The 23,866-nt window shown below is 37.3% G+C and overlaps 1 protein-coding gene across 1 annotated transcript in view; it reads left to right on the top strand.

The window, feature by feature from the left end:
• Nucleotides 1-10,576, top strand: part of SPSB4 (splA/ryanodine receptor domain and SOCS box containing 4) — a 189,949-nt gene extending 179,373 nt beyond the window's left edge. Inside the window, exon 3 of the mRNA XM_053709977.1 lies at nt 9,988-10,576. Within this exon, the coding sequence (XP_053565952.1) occupies nt 9,988-10,115 (128 nt within the window). The 3' untranslated portion in view covers nt 10,116-10,576. The remainder of the gene's footprint in view (nt 1-9,987) is intronic.
• The last annotated feature ends 13,290 nt before the right edge of the window (nt 10,577-23,866 follow it).

The following is a 23,866-nucleotide window of genomic DNA, read 5'->3' as shown; positions in this document are numbered from 1 at the left end:
TGTAAATGTTATTGTAACAATGTTGGTTGTGCAAAGCTGGGGAATGGGTAGCAAAGGCATTATCTTTCTTTTTAAACAATAACAATTTTAATGTAGACTGTCTCTTTAATAACCCAATCAGCTAATTCTTTCTTATTGTTTGTTGTTTCTTTGGTCTTTCATTGATTGCATTTGGGTCATCAATGACTTAATGCAACATTACATCTTCAAAGTAGTTGCATTGAAGTGAGATAACTTCTGGTACATATAATGGTACATATAATAATGGCTGCATTTACAGATTAATAAATGCTTTAAAAAAAGATGAAAGAAAACCTGGAGTTAGAAATCCAGCAAAGTTCAAGTGAGCTCTTAGCAGTTTCTACTGCGGTAACTGATCAAAGCCTTCTGGCTACAGTAAATTCATGCACCAGATTTATCAAGAAAAAAATAATGCAGTAAAGAAATCTGTAATATTATCAATATATGTGTGTGACTGTATGTATGTACTGTGTGTATATGTGTGTATATATTATATATACAGTGTGTGTATATATATATATATATATATATATAAAACACACACATACAGCGAGAAGCACACTCACAGGAACGAACAACCAGCTCAATACCATTGTTAGCTTTGTTCTTTGGCGATTTACCACATGGATGCAGCTTCTTTTTAGCCCAGTAATGCTTTTCACAGAGTAATCCTTTCCTTTCTTTTATCTAATTTGGTTTGTTCTCTTGGTATCCTTTGTTCAAAAAGGATACATAGGTAGGCTCAAGAGCTGCATATATATATATATATATATATATATATATATATATATATATGCCTCATGTTATTGGCTCACCCAATGAGATCAGCTAACTCCCAGTAGTGCATGGCTGCTTCTTCAACAAATGATACCAAGAGAATGAAGCAAATTAGATAATAGAAGTACTTTGGAAAGTTGTTTAACATTGTATTCTCTATGTGAATCGTAAAAACATAATTTATGTAAGAATTTTCCTGATAAATTAATTTCTTTCATATTGGCAAGAGTCCATGAGTTAGTGACGTATGGGATATACATTCCTACCAGGAGGGGCAAAGTTTCCCAAACCTCAAAATGCCTATAAATACACCCCCACCACACCCACAATTCAGTTTAACGAATAGCCAAGAAGTGTGGTGATAAGAAAGGAGCGAAAGCATCAACAAGGTATTGGAATAATTGTGCTTTATACAAAAAAAATCATAACCACCATAAAAAGGGTGGGCCTCATGGACTCTTGCCAATATGAAAGAAATTAATTTATCAGGTAAATTCTTACATAAATTTATGTTTTCTTTCATGTAATTGGCAAGAGTCCATGAGCTAGTGACGTATGGGATAGCAAATACCCAAGATGTGGAACTCCACGCAAGAGTCGCTAGAGAGGGAGGGATAAAAATAAAGACAGCCAATTCCGCTGAAAAAAGAATCCACAACCCAAATCAAAAGTTTTAATCTTTATAATGAAAAAAATGAAATTATAAGCAGAAGAATCAAACTGAAACAGCTGCCTGAAGTACTTTTCTACCAAAAACTGCTTCTGAAGAAGAGAAAACATCAAAATGGTAGAATTTAGTAAAAGTATGCAAAGAAGACCAAGTTGCTGCTTTGCAAATCTGATCAACAGAAGCTTCATTCTTAAAATCCCAGGAAGTAGAAACTGACCTAGTAGAATGAGCCATAATCCTCTGAGGCGGGGATTTACCCGACTCCAAATAAGCATGATGAATCAAAAGCTTTAACCAAGACGCCAAAGAAATGGCAGAAGCCTTCTGACCTTTCCTAGAACCAGAAAAGATAACAAATAGACTAGAAGTCTTTCTGAAATCTTTAGTAGCTTCAACATAATATTTCAAAGCTCTTACCACATCTAAAGAATGTAAAGATCTCTCCAAAGAATTCTTAGGATTAGGACACAACGAAGGGACAACAATTTCTCTACTAATATTGTTGGAATTCACAACTTTAGGCAAAAATTTAAATGAAGTCCACAAAACCGCCTCATCCTGATGAAAAATCGGAAAAGGAGACTCACAAGAAGGAGCAGATAATTCAGAAACTCTTCTAGCAGAAGAGATGGCCAAAAGGAACAATACTTTCCACGAAAGTAATTTAATGTCCAGAGAATGCATAGGCTCAAACGGAGGAGCCTGTAAAGCCCTCAAAACCAAATTAAGACTCCAAGGAGGAGAGATTGACTTAATGACAGGTTTGATACGAACCAAAGCCTGTACAAAACAATGAATATCAGGAAGATTAGCAATTTTTCTGTGGAACAGAACAGAAAGAGCAGAGATTTGTCCTTTTAAGGAACTTGCAGACAAACCCTTATCCAAAACATCCTGAAGAAACTGTAAAATTCTAGGAATTCTAAAAGAATGCCAAGAGAATTTATGAGAAGAACCTCATAAATAAGCCTTCCTTAGATAAGATTCAAGCTTCCTATCTAAAGGATCGTTAAAAGAAGTACTATCTGCCGTAGGAATAGTAGTACGCTTTGCAAGAGTAATGATGGCCCCATCAACTTTGGGGATCTTTTCCCAAAATTCCAATCTATCAGTCGGCAAAGGGTACAGTTTCTTAAACCTTGAAGAAGGTGAAGAAATGAAGTACCCAGACTATTCCATTCCCTAGAAATTACATCTGAAATAGCATCAGGAACTGGAAAAACCTCTGGAATAAATATATGAGGTTTAAAAACCGAATTTAAACGTTTACTAGTTTTAATATCAAGAGGACTAGTCTCCTCCATATCTAATGCAATCAACACCTCTTTTAATAAAGAACGAATATACTCCATTTTAAATAAATATGAAGATTTGTCAGTGTCAATATCTGAGGCAGAATCTTCTGAACCAGATAGATCCTCATCAGAGATAGATAAATCAGAATGCTGTCGGTCATTTAAACATTCATCGAATTTATGAGAAGTTTTAAAAGACCTTTTACGTTTATTAGAAGGTGGTATAACAGACAGGGCCTTCTGAATAGAATAAGAAACAAATTCTCTCACATTAACAGGAATATCCTGAACATTAGATGTTGAAGAAACAACAACAGGTAATGGATTACTACTAATGGAAATATTGTCTGCGTTTGAAAGTTTATCATGACAACTAACACAAACTACAAGTTTACAACAAATGCACTTAGCTTTGGTAGAACTGACATCAGGCAACAGCATTCCAGAAGTAGATTCTGAGACAGGGTCAGATTGAGACATCTTGCAATAGGTAATAGAAAAAACAACATATAGAGCAAAATTATCAATTTCCTTATATGACAGTTTCAGGAATGGGAAAAAAAGCAAACAAAATAAGCCTTTGGAAACCAGAAGCAAAATGAAATAAGGACTTAAATAATGTCAAAAATCTGGCTCCAAGTTTGACGCCCACAACAGACAAAATATTTTTTGGCGCCAAGAACGTCTGCAACAAACACGAGCGTCATAGATGACGCAACTACGCGAAAACTCTCGGAGCCAACTAAGACACCGGAAATGTCGAAATTATGTCAACAAACGTAATTCTTGCGCCAAAAAGTCTAGCACCAAAAATTACGCAATAAATTATAGCATTTTGCGCTCCCGCAAGCCTAACAGCCCGCAATTAAGAAAAGAAAGTCAATTTTGAAAAATTTTCAAGTAAGAAATAATTTTCTTTTTTTTTTCCTTTTCATATGCATTTCCCTAAATGAAACTGACAGTCTGTAAGAAGGAAGTATACTGATTAACCGGAATCATGGCAAATATAAGAATAAAACGTATATTTAGAACTTTACATATAAAGTGCCAAACCATAGCTGAGAGTGTCATAAATAAAAGAAAACATAATTACCAAAAGACACTCATCTACATAAAGTAGATAGCCAAACCAGTACTGAAACGAGAATCAGTAGAGGTAATGGTATATAAGAGTATATCGTCGATCTGAAAAGGGAGGTAGGAGATGAATCTCTACGACCGATAACAGAGAACCTATGAAATAGATCCCCGTTAGGATGACCATTGTATTCAATAGGTAATACTCCCTTCACATCCCTCTGTCATTCACTGCACTCTGAGAGGAACCGGGCTTCAGCCTGCTGAGAAGCGCATATCAACGTAGAAATCTAGCACAAAATTACTTCACCACCTCCATAGGAGGCAAAGTTTGTAAAACTGAATTGTGGGTGTGGTGGGGGGTTGTATTTGTAGGCATTTTGAGGTTTGGGAAACTTTGCCCCTCCTGGTAGGATTGTATATCCCATACGTCACTAGCTCATGGACTCTTGCCAATTACATGAAAGAAAGAAAGAATTTGGATTCATGTCCCTTTAAGATAATGATCCAGTGTTTTGATGTTGCTTTTCTTGTGCGAAAAGCTCTGGGTCTGAGCTTTATGAGACTGCTTATTGTGCTCAGCTTAAAAATTATTACTCTTCATATTATACTTATTACTCTTCTTTTTTCTAAGCTATACATATTAATGTCATGAGATAAGGGTTTAAATGACCTATGTGCATTTGATTGACACTCATACTGAATTGACAGACACTTATCTTTGGCAGAAATTGAGCTGTGGCTTGAGCCAATCAGAAGGGACCGCACCCATTGTCTAACTAGAGCAATTAAACATAAAAACCTTTAAAGAGTTCTAACAGCAGAACCAAAACTACATCCACAGAGGTTCAAAGTTAAAGGGAGAGTAAAGTAAAAATGAAACTTGCATACTACAAACATTGTTGCAAACACGGCTGCCATAGAAAGCTAAAGACACATGCACAGACCTAAGCACCTTTGAGCGTTTAGAGGTTTACTCTTTAACAAAGGCTACCAAAGAACAAAGCAAATGTGATAGAACATGCCATTTTAAACAACTTTCAAATTTACTTCTATGTGAACCATGAAAGTTTAATTTTGACTTTACTGTCCCTTTAACAAAATGCATACTTGAGCAGAGAGCCAATTAGAATATTCTGCCAGCCAGACACAAAAGGGTAGCAACACTGGGCCAGGGATATTAACCCTTAATGGTCTGCTTTTTAATTATTCATTCTATTTCCATTTTGTAAGGCTTATTTTTTAGACTATGCCATCTACTAGGCTTCCTTTAAACAGTTTGCTTATGGATATAGTTTCCCCAATTGTGCACAATATAAATATATAATAAATATAACTGCAATTGCTAATACACATTTCATTTTGGGCATGCTTCCAGGCTCATCGGAAATTTAGTTGGGAAAACATGGAAGCTGGGCTTCTGGTTATGTATTTTTTATTTTTTACACAATATAATGTATATTTATGAATGCTCCTCTCTTCTAGGTCATAAAATGGTATGTATGTGTATGTATGTGTATATATATATATATATATATATATATATATATATATATATAAATATAAATTTAGTTTATATCTTTTTCAACAATACTGTTACTCATTTTTATTTTATCTGACTAAATTAATGGAGGCCCTATTTTTTTTTTTCTAAAAATGAATGAGGGTATCACAAAGCCACAAAATCTAAAAATGCTTGAGACCAATGCACTATGCCAACAACGTTAAATAGGTGCTGCTCTCACAGAAGGGCAGACATTGGAATGTGTGTGTTTCATACAGTATGTTTCTGTAAAATTCTCCATGACTTGTATTTTCATAGCCTATAAGGAAGCCTATGGTTTCCTGTGGAAAAAAACCCACAGCACACTGCAGTGTCTGCGGCATGTTTAGCCCTACAGTCTAAAGAAGCTAGTTCCAAGCCCTTAATGCTTTCTTCAATACCTCCTTTGGCAGGGATATCAGGGCAGTTACACGGAATGGCAGCTGTTGATATTAAAATATAGCTTTGTGCTGGCAATTTAGCAGTCAAAAAAAGTGATTAATAGATCAAAGCAATCTGGCAGAGAATATACATTTTATTAGTTGCTACATTGTGAATACAAACATTTTTTCCCCCCATCATTTTTTTATTTTAGGGTGCCTGTTCCCTATTAATAATATTAGTGTAGTTAGTAGATTAAGTAATACTTAACCAACACACACTGAAACACAGTTACACAATCATATTAGTGTCATTTTTAATTTATTCATGCTCTCAATTTGATGCCCAAAACTTTACTGACTGTATTTTGCTGTTAAAGGGACAATTTACCCTACATGTTTCTCCCCTTTCATTTGTTCCAAATTATCTACCCGCTGAAGTGTATTAAGTTGTTTACAGATAGCTCCTTTACCTTCATATCAGCATTTAAAATAGCTAATTTTTCCTGTTATCCCTACCTATACTGAAAGTTTATATACTTAAGTATAGGCTATACAAAAGCAGTGTGAATATACCAAGCATAAGAAATTACACTCCCAGTGGGGAGATATGAGAAATAAGCAACAAAATGTTAATTTTCTCTCTAATCATTGGACTTTGGAACTATAGACAGAGATACTCTAAAGAAGCATGTGATAAAATAAGAACATCTTAATTCCCTGCAAGATCAACCAATTTTAATGGGTTTTAGTTTAAAGAGCAAACACAGCTATTACATATACATATACAAACCTAAAGAAACCATTCAACATTGTATGCTCTGCAGCTGGTATAACAAGTCATTGGAAACACATTAAGGAAAAAACTGTTTTACAATGCACTGTCCCTTTTATAAATTGTAAAGGTGTACACTAATAAGAGTGTTCTAGTTTAGAATTATATTTATACAAGTCCAACATAATCCACACCTGAAGGTCTTCTGAAGGTAAAGTGTTTAAGCTCTGTAAGATTTGTGCATGTAGCCTTGCATATAAAATAGATGTAAGATAGAAAGATGGCCTTATATACTTGCCAGTAAAACAGTTTCTTTGTACTCAAAGGTATTAAACTCAGTTGATTCCTTAGAGTGACAGTCGAGTCCAAAATAAACTTTCATGATTCAGATAGGGCATGTCATTTTAAACAACTTTCTAATTTACTTTTATCATCAATTTTGTTTTGTTCTCTTGGTATTCTTAGTTGAAAGCTAAACCTAGGAGGTTCATATGCTAATTTCATGGACCTTGAAGGCCGCCTCTTTTCTGAATGCATTTTAATAGTTTTTCACCACTAGAGGGTGTTAGTTCATGTGTGTCATGTAGATAACACTGTGCTCACACACGTGGAGTTACCTAGGAGCCAGCACTGATTGGCTAAATTGCAAGCTTGTCAAAAGAACTTAAATAAGGGGGCAGTTTGCAGAGGCTTAGATACAAAGTAATCAGAGGTAAAAAGTGTATTTATATAACTGTGTTGGTTATGCAAAACTAGGGAATGGACAATAAAGGGAATATCTATCTTTTAAAACAATAAAAATGCTGGTGTAGACTGTCCCTTTAAAGGGCCATGATACCCACATTTTTTCTTTCATGATTTAGAAAGAGAATGCATTTTTAAACATCTTTCTAATTTACTTCTATTATCTAATTTGTTTTATTCTCTTGATATTCTTTGCTGAAAAGCATATCTAGATATGCTCAGTAGCTGCTGATTGGTTGCTGCACATAGAAGCCTCATGTGATTGGCTCACCCATGTGCATTGCTTTTTCTTCAAATAAGGATATCTAAAAAATTAAGCAAAATAAATAATAGAAGTAAATTGTAATGTTGTTTAAATTTGTATTCTCTATCTGAATCATGAAAGAAAGATTTTGGGTTTAGTGGCCCTTTAACCCCTTAACGACCGAGGACGTGCAGGGTACGTCCTCAAAAAAAAGGCAGTTAATGCCTGAGGACGTACCCTGCACGTCCTCGGTGTGGAAAGCAGCTGGAAGCGATCCTGTTTGCTTCCAGCTGCTTTCCGGTTATTGCAGTGATGCCTCGATATGGAGGCATCCTGCAATAACCTTTTGAAGCCATCCGATGCTCTGTGGCCCTCTCTGCACCGGAGATCGGTGGCTTCCTTCGTTGGTGGGTGGGAGCATTACCGGGAGGCGGGTGGCGGCCATCGATGGCCCTGGAGATGTGGAGGGGGGCGGGATCGTGGGCGGGGATGCCCGGGGGCGCGCACGGACGCGCGCGCGTGCACGGGAGGGTGGGGGCGGGCGCGTGCACGGGGAGGGAGCGGGTGGGAACCGCTACACTACAGAAAAAGTTGCAATCATTTTAATATTACTTTAAAAAAAAACGATCAATGAGGTGGTTGGGGTTTTTGGTGGGGGGGGGGGGTTTGGGGCTTGCTACACTACAGAAAAAAAAAAATAAGAAAAAAAAGCACTTTTTTGTGTAAGCTGGGTACTGGCAGACAGCTGCCAGTACCCAAGATGGCCCCAATAAGGCAGATAGGGAAGGTTACAAAGCTGTTTTGGGGGGGATCAGGGAGGTTGGAGGCTAAGGGGGGTCCTATACAGCAGAATAATTATTATTTTTTTTAAAAAAAAAACCTAAACCCCCCAAAAAGCTTTTATTTTAGTACTGGCAGACTTTCTGCCAGTACTTAAGATGGCGGGGACAATTGTGGGGTGGGGGAGGGAAGGGAGCTGTTTGGGAGGGATCAGGGGGTCTGATGTGTCAGGTGGGAGGCTGATCTCTACACTAAAGCTAAAATTAACCCTGCAAGCTCCCTACAAACTTCCTAATTAACCCCTTCACTGCTAGCCATAATACACGTGTGATGCGCAGCAGCATTTTGCGGCCTTCTAATTACCAGAAAGCAACGCCAAAGTCATATATATCTGCTATTTCTGAACAAAGGGGATCCCAGAGAAGCATTTACAACCATTTGTGCCATAATTGCACAAGCTGTTTGTAAATGATTTCAGTGAGAAACCTAAAATTGTGAAAAATTTAACGTTTTTTTTTTTATTTGATCGCATTTGGCGGTGAAATGGTGGCATGAAATATACCAAAATGGGCCTAGATCATTACTTTGGGTTGTCTACTACACTACACTAAAGCTAAAATTAACCATACAAGCTCCCTACAAGCTCCCTAATTAACCCCTGCACTGCTGGGCATAATACACAGTGTGGTGCGCAGCGGCATTTAGCGGCCTTCTAATTACCAAAAAGCAATGCCAAAGCCATATATGTCTGCTATTTCTGAACAAAGGGGATCCCAGAGAAGCATTTACAACCATTTGTGCCATAATTGCACAAGCTGTTTGTAAATAATTTCAGTGAGAAACCGAAAGTTTGTGAAAAAATTTGTGAAAAAGTGAACGATATTTTGTATTTGATCGCATTTGGCGGTGAAATGGTGGCATGAAATATACCAAAATTGGCCTAGATTAATACTTTGGGATGTCTTCTAAAAAAAAATATATACATGTCAATTGATATTCAGGGATTCCTGAAAGATATTAGTGTTCCAATGTAACTAGCGCTAATTTTGAAAAAAAGTAGTTTGGAAATAGCAAAATGCTACTTGTATTTATGGCCCTATAGCTTTCAAAAAAAGCAAAGAACATGTAAACATTAGGTATTTCTAAACTCAGGACAAAATTTAGAAACTATTTAGCATGGGTGTTTTTTGGTGGTTGTAGATGTGTAACAGATTTTGGGGGTCAAAGTTAAAAAAAGTGTGTTTTTTTCCATTTTTTCCTCATATTTTATAATTTTTTTTATAGTAAATTATAAGATATGATGAAAATAATGGTATTTTTAGAAAGTTAATTTAATGGCGAGAAAAACGGTATGTAATATGTGTGGGTAAAGTAAATGAGTAAGAGGAAAATTACAGCTAAACACAAACACAGCAGAAATGTAAAAATAGCCTTGGTCCCAAACGGACAGAAAATGGAAAAGTGCTGTGGTCATTAAGGGGTTAATGTTCCTTGGCAGAGCTACTGGACAATCAGAGGAGCAGAGTCATGTTAGCGACTGTGTGTGTTTATTAAGCTGTAACGTCATTTTGTTTTATGTATATACTTGGATAAAATAATGGAGCTTCTTATAATGTTTTTGAGAAAATCTCATATTTTACTTTTGAAAGTAAAACATTTCTCCTTGTGTTTTTTGTTTTAGCGGAGCCACTGCCTTTAATGGACTTAAGTCGGAGATCAGTTCGTTTTGCTGTTGGCAGAGACCGTTTGCACCAAATTGAGTCTTTACCTTTGCCTCAAGCGCTGAAAAACTATTTACAGTACCAGTGACATTATCCAGACCTTCATAGCCTCAACCGGACAACAAAGAAAAGAAATAATGCAAAACAGCAAATATTGTTTACATGGAAACACAAGTCGTTGTGGTGGACACTTGAGCATTATTTAATTTTTTAATATATATATTGTTTGTTTTATTGTCTTTCTGGAAGTCGTGACAACGAACATTACTGATAGTAGAAAAAACACCTGATGTTCCATTCAGTATTAGCTTATTATTATCTGAACACGCACACGAGGATTCCTGATAGCTGTTCATTTTTTTTTTATTTTGATATTAAAATAAATATGAAATAAATCTAAATCATTAGAAGATAAATAGTCATTTTCCAGGGATAAAGGCACATACATATATCTGATTTAAATGAAAATGCACTGAAATCATTACTTAATAAGGGATACAAGTGCAAAATATTTATTAAACTGCCATAGGAGGATTCAGTTTATTAAAGGGCAAGTTTTAACCTTGTCTAATACCTGTACAAATGGGTACAAGGTGTAAACATATAAGCTGAATTAATATAATTTTAATTAAAATATATATTTTATTCAAGTTGCCACTGAATGACCAAAACAACCCTCTTATGTTTATATCTGCTATTTCTGGTTGTTTTAGCCAATCAGGAGATGCCTTTTCTGTCAGCCAGTGGCATTCTTGGTGGTATTGTAGGCTCTGGAATGTTTTCTATTAAAGGGACATTAAACACAACATTTTATTTTATTATTCAGAAAGAGTATATGATTTTAAACAACTTTCCAATTTACTTTTATTATCAAATGCACTTCATTCTCTTTGTATAATTTGTTTAAAAAGCATTAATGTGCTTCTGGGAGCCAGCTAAACAGATGGGGTCAGCCATGGCAAGTGGTATATATTAGCAACCACCAATCAGTAGCTAGCTCTCATCAGTGCATTGCTGCTACTGAGACTACATAGTTATGTTTTTTTCAACAAAGCAAAATAGACAATAGAAATTAATTGAAAAGTTGTTTAAAATTGCATGCTCCATCTGAATCATGGACATTTTATTTTGAATTTACTGTCTTTTTAATGGAACTATTAGGGGGCTGGTTGGGACTGACTGGTGGTTTGGATTCATTTAACTAGAGGTGGAGACTTCTACATTACAGGGATTTTTTTAATTCATTAATAATTAAAAAAAAACTTCTAATTTTCCACAAGCTATACATTTGTATGGGCATTAAACAAGCTTGGGATTTGCTCTTTGTTGCATTTATAGCACCAGTTTTTGCTTTGTAATCTAAAGCCTATACCTTTAAGTGGTCCCAAAAAAAAAAATCACATGAAAATATTTTAGTAACTATTACCATCCACACCAGTTATATCATTTCCACCTAGTAGAATTAACATTTCTTGATCAATCACAACTTATGATTCAAGGTAAAATCTACTGTGTTGTTTCTCAAGCAACCTGTACATATCAATAGAAGCCATAAGGCCAACCACCTTAAACGTGATGATTCTTTATTATAGATTGAAAACACATTACAAAATCCAATGACATTTTTTTTATATATATATAAATGCACTAATTATTTGATATACTCCACAGAGTGTTTAATTTAGATTTTCACCATATAAATTAAAATACAGCTGAAATTTATGTACAAGTCCCGGATAATTCACCAAATAGAATTAGTGTCCTTATGGCAGTGGAACCTGCAATTTATAAGGAATAACAAGTGGCTGGTTATTCTGACCAAAAAAATCATCCATTTATTTTAATCTGGAAATTGGAAAACTATGTGTGAATTAAATAAAATATGACTGTGTGGATTAAAGGCAGACTTCTGGTTTCCCAAATTATCTTATTGTCAGTTTAGTTAAAATAAACCAAAGCTGATTTCTGTCAGATTTGTATTTTGAAACCTATGCTTGATACTTTAGGTTTTCAAGATTTCATGTTTGTCAATATTTTTTTTTTCCCTTCTTATAATGTTATTGTACAAAGAAATTCTTGTCACTTTTTATTTGAAGAAATGGTTTTTACTTTATATAAACTTTAAATAGTTTTCTCTTTTTAATGTATATATTTGATAAATTGTTTATTTAACTTTTTAGAAGTGATTGGATCCTATTTAAAAATGAAAACAGAAAAAAATGAAATGAAAAAAAAAATGTGCTCTTCCAACTCAGTTTTTTTTTTTTTTATAACATTTTAGTTGCCAGAGAGCCTGCCAGGCTTCCTCTTAAAGGGACATGATACTCATATGCTTAATTTATAAGTGATGCAGCATAACTGTAAAAAGCTGAAAAGAAAATACACCTGAATACCTTTGTCTAGAAAAGGAAGATATTTACCTCAGAATTTATTTAGGCCACCAGAGTAAGATTTCTGTGACCCAGAGCTACTCCTAAAAAAAAATGTGCTCTTCCAACTTTTTTTTTTTTTAACATTTTAATTGTCAGAGAGCCTGCCAGGCTTCCTCTTAAAGGGACATGATACTCATATGCTTAATAACTTATAAGTGATGCAGCATAACTGTAAAAAGCTGACAAGAAAATACACCTGAATATCTTTGTCTAGAAAAGGAAGATATTTTACCTCAGAATTTCTTTAGCCCACCAGAGTAAGATCTCTGTGATCCAGAGCTACTCCTAACTGTCAAATAGACAATGAAAAAAACAGCCAATCCGCTTCATCAGTACTTTGCGTTACTGAGATCTCATAGAGCTCTCAAGGTGAATTTCTTTAAACGGAGCATGTAAATACAGTGACTGTGCCTGCACATACCAGATACACCATCACATGTAAGTCCCGACACTAGCACCCTGATTGGCTGTTTAAAGTGTATTTGCAATTGGGTGTGGCTACTGAGGAAATGTTAAGATACAATATCTTCCTTTTTAAATAGAGATGTTCATATGATATTTTCTTATCAGCTTTTTACAGCTATACTGCATCACTTTCAAATGATTCAACATTTGGGTATTATGTCCCTTTAACTGAGTAAAACATGCTGCTTTCTTTGTTACTTGCCATGTGCATTACTCTTTTTACTTTTTTAACCTTTCTGTGGCTAAAAAAAAGAAAAGGAAAAAAAAGAACTTGAGTTATAATAATATCAAACCATAAAAAATGAATATCTTGCAGTATAATTATGGGACACGATATATGACAGCAGTTAAATTTTATTTTTATAGCAGTAATTCTAAATTTTGATTATTTTTTTTTTTATTTAGCAAGGCCCCAGCCTAGCGAAGTGAAGGATCAGAAGCTAATTTGCATAGAGTTCTAGTTGTGCACATAAATGCTTTTTAGCTCATTAATTATTCTTACACATTCTGGCTATTGCCTATAATGAGTGTCTCAAGGAACAGACACGAGATATGAATTGTTTGCAGTATAGGAGTTCTTGATCCATTGTTATTATTTCAAGATGAATAAACCACCAAGGTATAAAGGGGAACAATAAATTTGCAGTTGCTATGACATTTTCTGTCCGTTAAAGGGCAGCGTGGCAAACCAGCACATAATATCAATCTTTTAATGTAGTGATGCTACTATAGATGCAGTTGTCTGTAAGAATTGGTAGGAAACTGAAAGTATGTACATTTAAAACAAAATACTTGGGTTTCATTATACAATGCAGCATGTTTGCTTCTAATGTGTGATATAATTTTAAACCTGATCTTAAAAAACATTGTTTAAATTAGAAATGGAGGTTGTGGCAAGGTGTTGAATATGTTATACATCTGCCATCTTTGTATTGCACACACGTCCTTTACTGACTTCTGGGACATCATTTGCTTCAGGAGTTGGGTTACAAGTAGGTATCCTAATATCCACGTTGTGATAAATTTAGAGAACTCCTGATGGTAAGCATATTCCTGCAGTGCCTTACTGCCTATCCAAACACATGTGGCATCTATGGAGCTGACAAATGCTCAGTCAAATAGTAAAAAAAAGTCTCACACATGGATGGGGTTTGTGTGAAATTGAGTAAATGAAATGACCCTTTCTAATAAAGTGTACTTCTTAAAAACAAAACTGCCTATTTTGTTTATTTCTATGCTAGCGCTTATGTGAGAAAGTAGTCAGTAGATGATAAATGTGAAAAGCAAAATCTGCTCATAAAAATATGTTTAGAATACTTAAAGGGACAGTATACACCAATTTTCATTTAACTGCATGTAATAGACACTACTATAAAGAATAATATGCACAGATTCTGATATAAAAATCCAGTATAAAACCGTTTAAAAATGTACTTAGAAGCTCCCAGTTTAGCACTGTTGAAAAGATTAGCTGGAACACCCACTGCAAGTGGTTCTATAGCAAAAAAGAGAAAAAAAACGTCCCCCTTCCTCTGCATATGAAAAGACTCTTTACACAAACAGGAGCAAGCTGGAGTAGATATACATCAGTATACTACTAAAACTTTGGGCTTGGTTAGGAGTCTGAAAATCAGTGCAACGTTATTTAAAAATAAACAAAACATTTAAGTGTGAAATTGTGGGATTTCCATTTCTGAGAACTTTAAGTGCAGACTGCAAACTTTAGAAGACTAGCTCTGCTCATATTCGTCCCTAAATGAACTTACCAGAATTGATAAGGAACTGCAAAACAATGGATATTTTGCTAACATAATGATAGTGTCAAGTGTTGTCTACTTAAATAACAAGTTCAGATTGACTCTACCAACTAGTGGTGGGCACATTTTATGTGCAACATAACCAAATACAGAAAACCCAAATTAGAAAAAATAATAATAATAATAATATATATATATATATACAGGGAGTGCAGAATTATTAGGCAAATGAGTATTTTGACCACATCATCCTCTTTATGCATGTTGTCTTACTCCAAGCTGTATAGGCTCGAAAGCCTACTACCAATTAAGCATATTAGGTGATGTGCATCTCTGTAATGAGAAGGGGTGTGGTCTAATGACATCAACACCCTATATCAGGTGTGCATAATTATTAGGCAACTTCCTTTCCTTTGGCAAAATGGGTCAAAAGAAGGACTTGACAGGCTCAGAAAAGTCAAAAATAGTGAGATATCTTGCAGAGGGATTCAGCACTCTTAAAATTGCAAAGCTTCTGAAGCGTGATCATCGAACAATCAAGCGTTTCATTCAAAATAGTCAACAGGGTCGCAAGAAGTGTGTGGAAAAACCAAGGCGCAAAATAACTGCCCATGAACTGAGAAAAGTCAAGCGTGCAGCTGCCAAGATGCCACCAGTTTGGCCATATTTCAGAGCTGCAACATCACTGGAGTGCCCAAAAGCACAAGGTGTGCAATACTCAGAGACATGGCCAAGGTAAGAAAGGCTGAAAGACGACCACCACTGAACAAGACACACAAGCTGAAACGTCAAGACTGGGCCAAGAAATATCTCAAGACTGATTTTTCTAAGGTTTTATGGACTGATGAAATGAGAGTGAGTCTTGATGGGCCAGATGGATGGGCCCGTGGCTGGATTGGTAAAGGGCAGAGAGCTCCAGTCCGACTCAGACGCCAGCAAGGTGGAGGTGGAGTACTGGTTTGGGCTGGTATCATCAAAGATGAGCTTGTGGGGCCTTTTCGGGTTGAGGATGGAGTCAAGCTCAACTCCCAGTCCTACTGCCAGTTTCTGGAAGACACCTTCTTCAAGCAGTGGTACAGGAAGAAGTCTGCATCCTTCAAGAAAAACATGATTTTCATGCAGGACAATGCTCCATCACACGCGTCCAAGTACTCCACAGCATGGGTGGCAAGAAAGGGTATAAAAGAAGAAAATCTAATGACATGGCATCCTTGTTCACCTGATCTGAACCCCATTGAGAACCTGTGGTCCATCATCAAATGTGAGATTTACAAGGAGGGAAAACAGTACACCTCTCTGAACAGTGTCTGGGAGGCTGTGGTTACTGCTGCACGCAATGTTGATGGTGAACAGATCAAAACACTGACAGAATCCATGGATGGCAGGCTTTTGAGTGTCCTTGCAAAGAAAGGTGGCTATATTGGTCACTGATTTGTTTTTGTTTTGTTTTTGAATGACAGAAATGTATATTTGTGAATGTTGAGATGTTATATTGGTTTCACTGGTAAAAATAAATAATTGAAATGGATATATATTTGTTTTTTGCTAAGTTGCCTAATAATTATGCACAGTAATAGTCACCTGCACACACAGATATCCCCCTAAAATAGCTATAACTAAAAACAAACTAAAAATTACTTCCAAAACTATTCAGCTTTGATATTAATGAGTTTTTTGGGTTCATTGAGAACATGGTTGTTGTTCAATAATAAAATGAATCCTCAAAAATACAACTTCCCTAATAATTCTGCACTCCCTGTGTGTGTGTATATATATATATATATATATATATATATATATATATATATATATATATATATATATATATATATTATAGCTCTGGTTCCCTTAACCTTGCAACTCTGCAAAAGGACCTTAAATGGGACACCTCATTACTCCCCAAATCCTGTCCACACTGCTCTAATTAACAATTAGGTAACGTGCCTTTAACCTTGCCTCAACAGGAGTGTGAATTTGGATATTAGAGCCCAAAAGACAGAATTAGATTTTCTACGTGTTTAATAACAAAATATCAATACAGGTTACACAGTGAAAAATTATAAAGACATTCAAAATAACATACAATTGCAAAGCTACAATTCTTTAAAAAAAATGGGATATGAAAAGAATTACACACAATATCTAACTTATTACCAAGTTACTTTAGATATGTGGAGAATGACGTTCCTGATGTTAGTGGTTTGGGTCCCAGGACAATTTTACCCAAAAGTCTTTCTGCTACATATTTAAACCAAACTTTCTTTGTCTTGTCAAAGACAACACCCTGGTTATAATTTATGAGTCCAGCTAATGCAAACAAGTCTTAGCTCCCACTATCAGTCTCCAAGGGGAGGAGCGTACTGCATTCCTACACACAGTTACACTAGGCTAAGGAGGGGGGGAAGGAGGGGGTCTCAGCTTACAGCTTTTCTGAAAGCAGATTTCACACACAGAAAAAGGCAATTAACATTAACCTTTTCCAGGCTGAAACACAATGCCACCTCTGCCGGATAGCCAAACCAGGTATCAACTACTCCACATGATTGTATCATGATAGTGTGTGTATGTATAAATACGTTTATTGAAATAATTTGCACCAATGCAAATAATTATTGACCTAGCTGTTCCTACTAGAAGAGTTTTGTGTTTGAAATCTTGGTCTGCAGACATAGTTTCAAAGTACAGATTCTTATCCCTATCCATTGAAAAAAAAAACCTTGTTTGGGCCAGGTTTGGATCTATCATTCCAGCCTTCTTAGCGCAGTTGATAGCCCATCAGTCTCATAATCTAATGTTTGTGAGTTCAAGCCTCACACAAGGCACCTGTGTTACTGGGGCAAGGGAACTTTTCTTCCCCAGGATAAGAAATCCAGATCCAAGGGCAAATCAAACAATAGTTTTTGCTCCTTTTGGTCCGCATCAAATACAGAAGTCATTCAGTCTGTTGAGGACACTTGGGTGATGAAGATTTTTCTAAAGGGTACAGAATAGGTTTTCAATCTCGTCCTCTTCCTGGGAGGTTTCTGTCCCATATTTCAAAAATGCCAGAAAACAGGTTGGCTTTCTTTCAGTGTATCCATGAGCTATAGAAATTGGGGGAGATAGTCCTGCTTCCCTGCCATATCAGGGAAAGAAGTTTTCTTCCTATCTCTTTATTGTTCCCAAGAAGGAGTGTACCTTCAGACCCATTCTGGGTCTGGTATCTTTAAATACGTTTTTTGAGGGTTCCCTCATGCATTATCAGGTCAATACTTCCTTTAGTCCTGCCAGGTCAGTTTATGACAACCATAGTCTTAAAGGATATTTACCTTCACACTCCTGTTCCCCCCAAAAATCATGAGTTTGTTTCTCTTGTTAAGTGTATCCAGTCCACGGATCATCCATTACTTATGGAATATATTCTCCTTCCCAACAGGAAGCTGCAAGAGTCCACCCACAGCAAAGCTGCTATATAGCTCCTCCCCTAACTGCCATATTCAGTCATTCTCTTGCAAGCCTCAACATAGATAGGTCGTGAGAGTCTGTGGTGCTTTCTACTTAGTTTATTCTTCAATCAAAAGTTTGTTATTTTTAAATGGCACCGGAGTGTGCTGTTTATCTCAGGCAGTATTTGGAAGAAGAATCTGCCTGCGTTTTTCTATGATCTTAGCAGACGTAACTAAGATCCATTTGCTGTTCTCACACATTCTGAGGAGTGAGGTACTTCAGAGGGGGAATGGCGTGCAGGTTTTCCTGCAGATAAGGTATGTGCAGTAAAATATTTTTCTAGGAATGGAATTGACTAAGAAAATACTGCTGATACCGAAGTAATGTAAGTAAAGCCTTAAATGCAGCGATAGCGACTGGTATCAGGCTTATTAATAGAGATACATACTCTTGTAAAAATGTGTTTTAAAACGTTTGCTGGCATGTTTAATCGTTTTTTAACATATGTTTGGTGATAAAACTTATTGGGGCCTAAGTTTTTTCCACATGGCTGGCTTAAATTTTGCATAGAAACAGTTAACTGAAGCTTCCCACTGTTGGCTGTGGCAGTTTGTTGTGTCTGTTTTTAAAAACGTCTGTCATTTTTTTTTTTTTTTTTTTTTATCTGTTTTTTGCATTAAGGGGTTAATCATCCATTTGCAAGTGGGTGCAATGCTCTGTTACCTTATTACATGTACTGTAAAAATTTAGTTTGTTTTACTGCCTTTTTTTTCACTGTTTTTCAAATTTTGACAAAATTTGTTTCTCTTAAAGGCACAGTAACGTTTTATATATTTGCTTGTTAACTTGATTTAAAGTGTTTTCCAAACTTACTAGTCTGTTCTAACATGTCTGACATAGAGGAAGCTCTGTGTTCATTATGTTTTAAAGCCATGGTGGAACCCCATCTTAGAATGTGTACCAGATGTACTGATTTCATGTTAAACAATAAAGATCATTTTTTGTCTTTAAAAACATTATCACCAGAGGATTCTGTCGTGGGGGTAGTTATGCCGACTAACTCTCCCCACGTGTCAGACCTTTTGACTCCCGCTTTAGGGTCTCACGCTCAAATGGCGCCAAGTACATCAAGGGCACCCATAGCGTTTCTTTTACCAGGGGATTCTGTCGAGGGGAAAGTTATGCCGACTAACTCTCCCCACGTGTCAGACCCTTCGACTCCCGCTTCAGGGACTCACGCTCAAATGGCGCCAAGTACATCAAGGGCGCCCATAGCGTTTATTTTACAAGACATGGCAAAGGTGGTGAATAATATTCTGGCAGCAGTATTAGTCAGACTACCTGAAATTAAAGGAAAGCAGTTAGCTCTGGGGGTAGATACAGAGCATACAGACGCTTTAAGAACCATGTATGATACTACCTCACAATATGCTTAGTCTGTGGGTGATTTTTTTTGACTCAGGGAAGATGATTTAACCTGATTCTGATATTTCTACATTTAAAATTTATGCTTGAGAACCTCCACTTGTTGCTCAGGGAGGCTTTGGCTGCTCTGAATGAATGTGTACAATCGCAGGGCCAGAGAAATTGTGTAGACTGGATAAATAATATGCAGTGCCGGTGTGTACTGATGTTTTTCCAATACCTAAAGAGGTTTACTAAAATTTTTTTAATAAGGAATGGGATAGACCAGGTGTGCCGTTCTCTTCCCCTCCTATTTTTTAGAAGAATGTTTTCTAATAGTTACCACCACACGGGACTTCTGGCAGACAGTTTCTAAGGTGGAGAGAAGAGTTTCTACTCTAGCTAAGCGTACCACTACCTCTGACGAGGACAGTTGTGCTTTTTAGATCCAATGGATAAAAAATGTTTATTCAACAGGGTTTTATCCTGCAGCCCCTTGCATACATTGCTTCTGTCACTGCTGCTGCAGCGTTCTGGGTTGAGTCTCTTGATGAGGCTTTACAGTTAAGCGACTCCATTGGATGAATATATTTGACAAGCTTATGCTAGCCAATTCCTTTGTTTTCTGATGCCTTGTTCATTTGACTAGACTAACGGCTAAGAATTCTGTTTTTTACTATACTGGCGCGCAGAGCGCTATGGCTTATATCATGGTCAGCTGTCGTGACTTTAATAAATAAGCTACTTAACTTCCCTTCAAGGGGCAGACCCTATTCGGGCCTGGTTTGAAGGAGATTATTGCTTATATCACTGGAGGAAAAGGTCATGCCCTTCCTCAGGATAGGTCTAAATCAAGGGCAAAAAAAAAAAAAAAAAAGTATAATTTTCGTACCTTTTAAAAACTTCAGGGCAGGTGTGGCATCCTCTTCCTCTAAGGCAAAACAAGAGGGAATTTTTGCTCAGTCCAAGGCGGTCTGGAGACAATCGGACCTGGAACAAAGATAAGCAGGCCAAGGAGCCTGCTGCTGCCTCTAAGGCAGCATGAAGGAACGGACCCCTATCCGGTAACGGATCCTATAGGGGGCAGACTTTCATTCTTTGCCCAGGCGTGGGCAAGAGATGCCCAGGATCCCTAGGCATTGGAATTTATATCCCAGAGATATCTTCTGGATTTCAAAGATCCCCCCCCCAAAAAAAGGGGAGATTTCGCCTTTCACAATTATCTGCAAACCAGATAAAGAAGGAGGCATTCTTACATTGTGTACGAGATCCATCCAGTTCCAAGAGAGGAACAGGGACAGAGTTTTTACTCAAATCTGTTTGTGGTTCCCAAGGAGAGGGAACCTTCAGACCTATTTTGGATCTAAAGATCTTAAACAAATTCCTCAGAATTCCGTCATTTAAGATGGAAACTATTCGTACCATCTTAACTATGATCTAGGAGAGTCAATAGAGGACTACAATGGATTTGAAGGATGCTTATCCTCACATTGTGATGCATAAAGATCACCATCGTTTTTCAGGTTTGCCTTTCTAGACAGGCATTACCAGTTTGTAGCTCTTTCCTTTGGGATATCTACAGCCCCAAGAATCTTTATGGAGGTTCTGGGGTCGCTTTGGCGGTCCTTAGACCGCGGGGCATAGAAGTAGCCCCTTATTTAGACGACATCCTGATACAGGTGTCAAACATCCAAATTGCCCAGTCTCATACGGACGTAGTACTGGCATTTCTGAGATCACATGGGTGGAAAGTGAACAAGGAAAGAGTTCTCTAGCCCCAATCTCAAGGGTTTCCCTCCTAGGGACTCTGATAGATTCTGTAGAAATGAAAATTTACCTGACGGAGTCCAGGTTGTCAAAGTTTCTAAATTTCTGCCGTGTTTTTTTCATCCCATCCGCGCCCTTCGGTGGCTCAGTACATGAATGAAATCGGCTTAATGGTAGCGGCAAGGGACATAGTACCGTTTGCACGTCTACATTTCAGACCGCTGCAACTATGCATGCTCAGTCAGAGGAACGGGGATTACACAGATTTGTCCCCCTGTTAAACCTGGACCAAGAGACCAGAGATTCTCTTCTCTGGTGACTATGTCGGGTCCATCTGTCCAAGGGTATGACCTTCCGCAGGTCAGATGGGACAATTGTTACAATAGATGCCAGCCTTTTAGGTTGGGATGCAGTCTGGAACTCCCTGAAGGCTCAGGGATAGTGGACTTAGGAGGAGACCCTCCTTCTAATAAATATTCTGGAACTGGGAGTGATATTCCATGCTCTTCAGACTTGGCCTCAGTTAGCAACTCTGAGGTACATCATACTCAGTCGGACAATATACACGACTGTGGCTTACATCAGCCATCAAGGGGGAACAGAAGTTCCCTAGCGATGTTAGAAGTCTTACAATAATTCACTGGACAGAGACTCACTCTTGTCTATCAGCTATCCATATCCCAGGTGTTGAGAACTGGGAGGTGGATTTTCTAAGTCGTCAGACTTTTCTTCCGGGGGAGTGGGATTTCTTCTCCGGAGGTCAAGACCAAGCAGGAGAGGGCTTTGGTGTTTTTGACAGCGCCTGCGTAGCCACGCAGGACCTGGTATGCAGATCTGGTGGACATGTCATCCTTTCCATCACGGTCTCTGCTTCTGAGACAGGTCTCTCTACCTCAGGGTCCTTTCAACCATCTAAATAGAATCAATCTGAGATGGACTGCCTGGAGACTGAACGCTTGATGTTATCAAAGCATGGCTTCTCCGAGTCAGTCATTGATACCTTAATACAGACATGAAAGCCTGTCTCTAGGAAAATTGAACATAGATATGGTGTAAATATCTGATTGTTATGAATCCAAGGGTTACTCATGGAGTAAAGTCTGGATTCCCAGGATATTATCTTTTCTCCAAGATGTTTTTGAGAAAAGGGTTGTCAGCTAATTCCTTAAAAGGGGACAGATTTTTACTCTGTCTATTTTTTTGCACAAGCGTCTGGCAGGTATTCTAGACGTTCAGGCATTTGGTCAGGCTTTGGTTAGATCCAAGCCTGTGTTTAAAACTGTTGCTCCGCCATGGAGCTTAAACCTGATTCTTAAGGTTCTTCAAGAAGTTCCGTTTGAACCTTTTTTGTTCCATAGATATCAATCTTTATCTTGGAAAGTTCCTTTTGGGTAGCTAATTCCTCGACTCGTAGAGTCTCCAAGTTATCTGTGTTACAATGTGATTCTCCTTATCTGGTCCTTCGTACGGATAAGGTAGTCCTGCGTACCAACCTGGGTTTTTTCCTAAGGTGGTATCTAACAAGTACATCACTCAAGATATAGTTGTTCCATGCTTGTATCCTAATCCTTCCTCAAAGAAGGAACGTCTATTACACAATATTGGACGTGGTTTGTGCTTTAAAGTTTTACTTACAAGCTACTACAGTTTTCATCAAACGTTCACCTTGTTTGTTGTCTATTCTGGACAGAGGAGAGGTCAAAAGACTTCAGCAGCCTCTCTGTCTTTTTGGTTAAAAAGCATAATTCATTTAGCTTATGAGACTGCTGGACAGCAGCCTCCTGAAGGGATTACAGCTCATTCTACTAGAGCTGTGGTTTTCACTTGGGCCTTTTTTAAATGTGGCTTCTGTTGAACAGATTTACAAGACGGAGTCTTGGTCTGCGCTTCATACTTTTCAAATTTAACAAATTTGATACCTTGCTTCTTCGGAGGCTATTTTTTTGAGAAAGGGTTTTTTACAGGCAGTGGTAACTTCCGTTTAAGTACCTGCCTTGTCCCTCCCATCATCCGTGTACTTTAGCTTTGGTATTGGTATTCCATAAGTAATGGATGATCCGTGAACTGGATACACTTAACAAGAGAAAACATAATTTATGCTTACCTGATAAATTTATTTCTCTTGTAGTGTATCCAGTCCACGGCCCGCCCTGTCACTTTAAGGCAGGTAATTTTTTCATTTGAACTACAATCACCACTGCACCCTATGGTTTTTCCTTTCTCTGCATGTTTTCGGTCGAATGACTGAATATGGCAGTTAGGGGAGGAGCTATATAGCAGCTTTGCTGTGGGTGGACTCTTGCAGCTTCCTGTTGGGAAGGAGAATATATTCCATAAGTAATGGATGATCCGTGGACTGGATACACTACAAGAGAAATAAATTTATCAGGTAAGCATAAATTATGTTTTTGTCTTCCTGGACAATATCAATTTGTAGCTCTTCTGCTTGGTATAGCTATTACTTCCACAGTTTTCACTGAGGTTCTGGATGTGCTGTTAGTTATCAGAGCTCAAAATTGTAGCACCTTACTTGGGGTTCAGCTTCATCTTTTCCTTTAGTGACTGTTCTGATTTAAAAAGTAAATTTA

This window comes from Bombina bombina, chromosome 4 (assembly GCF_027579735.1).
Source record: "Bombina bombina isolate aBomBom1 chromosome 4, aBomBom1.pri, whole genome shotgun sequence".
NCBI classification, from domain to species: Eukaryota; Metazoa; Chordata; class Amphibia; order Anura; family Bombinatoridae; genus Bombina; species Bombina bombina.
The sequence above is the reverse complement of the archived record's forward strand: the minus strand, read 5'-3'. Positions and strand labels throughout refer to the sequence as shown.